Source organism: Muscardinus avellanarius (assembly GCF_963383645.1).
Source record: "Muscardinus avellanarius genome assembly, chromosome: 14".
NCBI classification, from domain to species: domain Eukaryota; kingdom Metazoa; phylum Chordata; class Mammalia; order Rodentia; family Gliridae; genus Muscardinus; species Muscardinus avellanarius.
This window is the reverse complement of record NC_137800.1, coordinates 78276620-78279475: the sequence shown is the minus strand read 5'-3', so window position 1 is coordinate 78279475 and position 2856 is coordinate 78276620. Positions and strand designations below refer to the sequence as shown.

At 51.9% G+C, this 2856-nt stretch overlaps 1 protein-coding gene across 1 annotated transcript in view; it reads right to left on the bottom strand.

The window, feature by feature from the left end:
* The window catches only part of SOX4 (SRY-box transcription factor 4), a gene marked incomplete at both ends in the record, with an annotated part of 1341 nt that extends 884 nt beyond the window's left edge, over positions 1-457 (bottom strand). The window contains one exon of the mRNA XM_080709896.1: positions 1-457. This exon is cut by the window's left edge and continues 884 nt beyond it. Coding sequence (XP_080566022.1) covers positions 1-457 — 457 coding nt within the window.
* Positions 458-2856: the final 2399 nt, after the last annotated feature.

Genomic DNA, 2856 nt, shown 5'->3' with positions numbered 1-2856 from the left:
CCCCGGGCTTGGAGGCGGCGGCGGCGGCGGCGGCGGAGCCCGCGTTGCCGGACTTCACCTTCTTCCTGGGCCGGTACTTGTAGTCGGGGTAGTCAGCCATGTGCTTGAGGCGCAGCCGCTCCGCCTCCCGGATGAACGGGATCTTGTCGCTGTCTTTGAGCAGCTTCCAGCGTTTGCCCAGCCGCTTGGAGATCTCGGCGTTGTGCATGTCCGGGGACTGCTCCATGATCTTGCGCCGCTCGATCTGCGACCACACCATGAAGGCGTTCATGGGCCGCTTGATGTGCCCGCTCGGGGTCTTGCACCAGCTCGGGTCGTCCGCCTTGCCGCCCGTGGAGGCGGTGGAGCCGGGCGTGGGCGACGAGGCGATGCCCAGCTCCAGGCCGGCGCCCGAGTCCGAGCTCTCGCCGGCCAGCAGCGCTTCCGTGTTCTCCGCGTTGTTGCTTTGCTGCACCATGGCCCCGGCTCGGCGCGCTCTCTCCCTCGCGGCGGCGGCCGCGGCGCGATCGCCGGGCCCTCCGGGCTCCCCGGGCCAAGCGCACGCCGAGCGGGAGGAGGAGGACGCGCGCAGCGGCCGGGCGGGCGCCCCAACTCCCGGCCCGGGCGGAGGCGGGCGGAGAGCGAAAAGTCCCCCAAAGATGTGCGAAAGGAGCGCTCCGCCGCTAGGAGATGAGTTATTATAGTTCCCAGGCTGGAGAGGCGCTCTCCTCCTCGCCCTCGCTCTCTCTGGGTCTCACCGCGCTGCAGCTTGCTCTGTCTGCCGGCTCTCTGAGTCTGGAGACCGTGCAAAGGTGGAGAGGAGTTTCTTGAACGCTGGTGCTGGAGCTTCTTCCGATGCAAGTTTCTCGCCGCCTCCCAGGCAAGTCTTTTTCTGTCTCTCTCTTCCTTCCCCCTGAAGCAGTTGATTCCAGTCCACGAGCGAGCGCTCTCCGTAAGCTCAGGAAAGCGACATAGTCTCTTTATCACCAAGTCCCTTTTCTACAGTGCAAAGCCGAACCGACTCTGGCTCCGGGACTCTCTGTGGGCGGAATCGGCACTAAGGAGTTTGTGCAATTATTTTGTTGCAAGGTAGGAAGCCAAAAAGCCTGCATGCAACAGACTGGCATGAATAAATGTATGTTTCCCCCTCCCTTCTTCAGGGAGCTGGTAATGGCAGAGTTCCTCCAGTGCAGACTCTTTTAAAGAGCGTGCAAGAGCTAGAGACCCGCGAACCAGGCCTCTTCCCCTGCACACACTGTTTCTCTTGCTGCAGCTTAGAGCAGACCCCAATTCCGCCTCGCGCTTCTTTATCCTTTCACAGACTTGGCCTCAGCCAATCAGCCGCTGTAACTAACGCTTCCTCGTGCCAAGCCCCTCCCCCGGGCTTCCCATTGGCTTGGAACCCGATGCAATAATAATCTCCGCGTGCAATGAGAAGCTCCAAATCTGACCTCATTCCAATTTACAGAGCAAACTTTTTAAAAGGGCTAGAAGTACAGCTGAGATTTCTGCTGCCTCTTTTTTCCTTTTGCGCTGTGTGTGTATGTGTGTGTGTGTGTGTGTGTGTGTGTGTGTGTGTGTGTGTGTATGCGCGCGCCTGTGTGAGCGAGCGTGCGTGCGTGTGTGTGTGTGTGTGTATGTGTAGGATGTTAATGCATGAAATTATTAAGGAGAGAGACGGAAATGTATTCTAACCATTATGTTAGATAACAAGGGGCTTGGAAGGGGGGTAAGGGTGAAATACTGTAAATGGAAGCTTTCTGCTTAAAAGCCAAGTGATTATTTTTATTAGTTCTTTTCAGCATTGAAATAAAGAAACAGCCTCTAGTGCAAAATCTGCTCCTTGGCTCCTTCTTAAGGCCAGAGATGCAAAGGGGAGGGGGGGGGAAGCCCAACAATAAATCAATGGATATTGAAAACCATTAAGAAAGTGGTACGTAGACACTTGTCATCACAATTATTTTAACAACTCTAGGTACAGCACAGATGTTGATGTAGTGTGTAAATCCCTTCAGGACAGTTTCTGAGCTGATTGTGGAGGGCAGGGAAGAGGACTTTTCGCCGTAATTGCTTACTCTCTTAACCAAACGGGGGTTAACTATGCTTATTTACAATGATTTAAATACCCCTTTAAATCCTGGATAGCCCAAACAGAGACGCTTTCCCTTGCAACACATTAGGTAGCTCTCCACAGTGACCACAATGGGAGACTTCCCGGAGAGTTTTATATAGGATAGTGGCCAAGACAGGATGGAAACTGACTTTGCCTTCTAAATACTTGTTTTTCTCATTTTCCAAAGAAGAATTTGGTTTTCTAGACTCTTTTTCAACCCCCCCCTCCTAAACTGCTTTCCTCCTTATATACATTTTTCTATAGATGTGTTACTTGTCTGCAATGGAACAGAAAGTTCAGGACAAAGAGAAACTGTAGAAGGTGATAACTAGTAGCAGAATCAAGATTCTGAATTCCTGTTAGGCCTGGCTGCTAATCTTATTAGTTTTGTTACTGCAGGGATGTAGCTGAGTCTCAGTTGTCCTGGTCTATGATACGGGGAGGCCAGGGGGTATTTTACAGAAGAATGTCGTGAGGGTTTCATGAGTTGGGGACAATAAAGAATTCACATATAATTAAGTCCTCCATGAATGCTAATTCCCTACCCTTGGTAATTCAGTTCTAGTAAAAGCAGCATGGTGTCCCAGAGGCTAACACAGATATGAAAAAAAAAAAAAAAAGATTGCACATCATGTAAGTGAACCGTGCAGGGACAAAGGTGGCAACCTGAAAGTTAGAATTTTAATAAAAACTGGCCTTCCTGGACCTTATAATACAAGTGATGTTCTTCAGCCCAACACAGTCAGGTCCCATTCAGGTCCAAC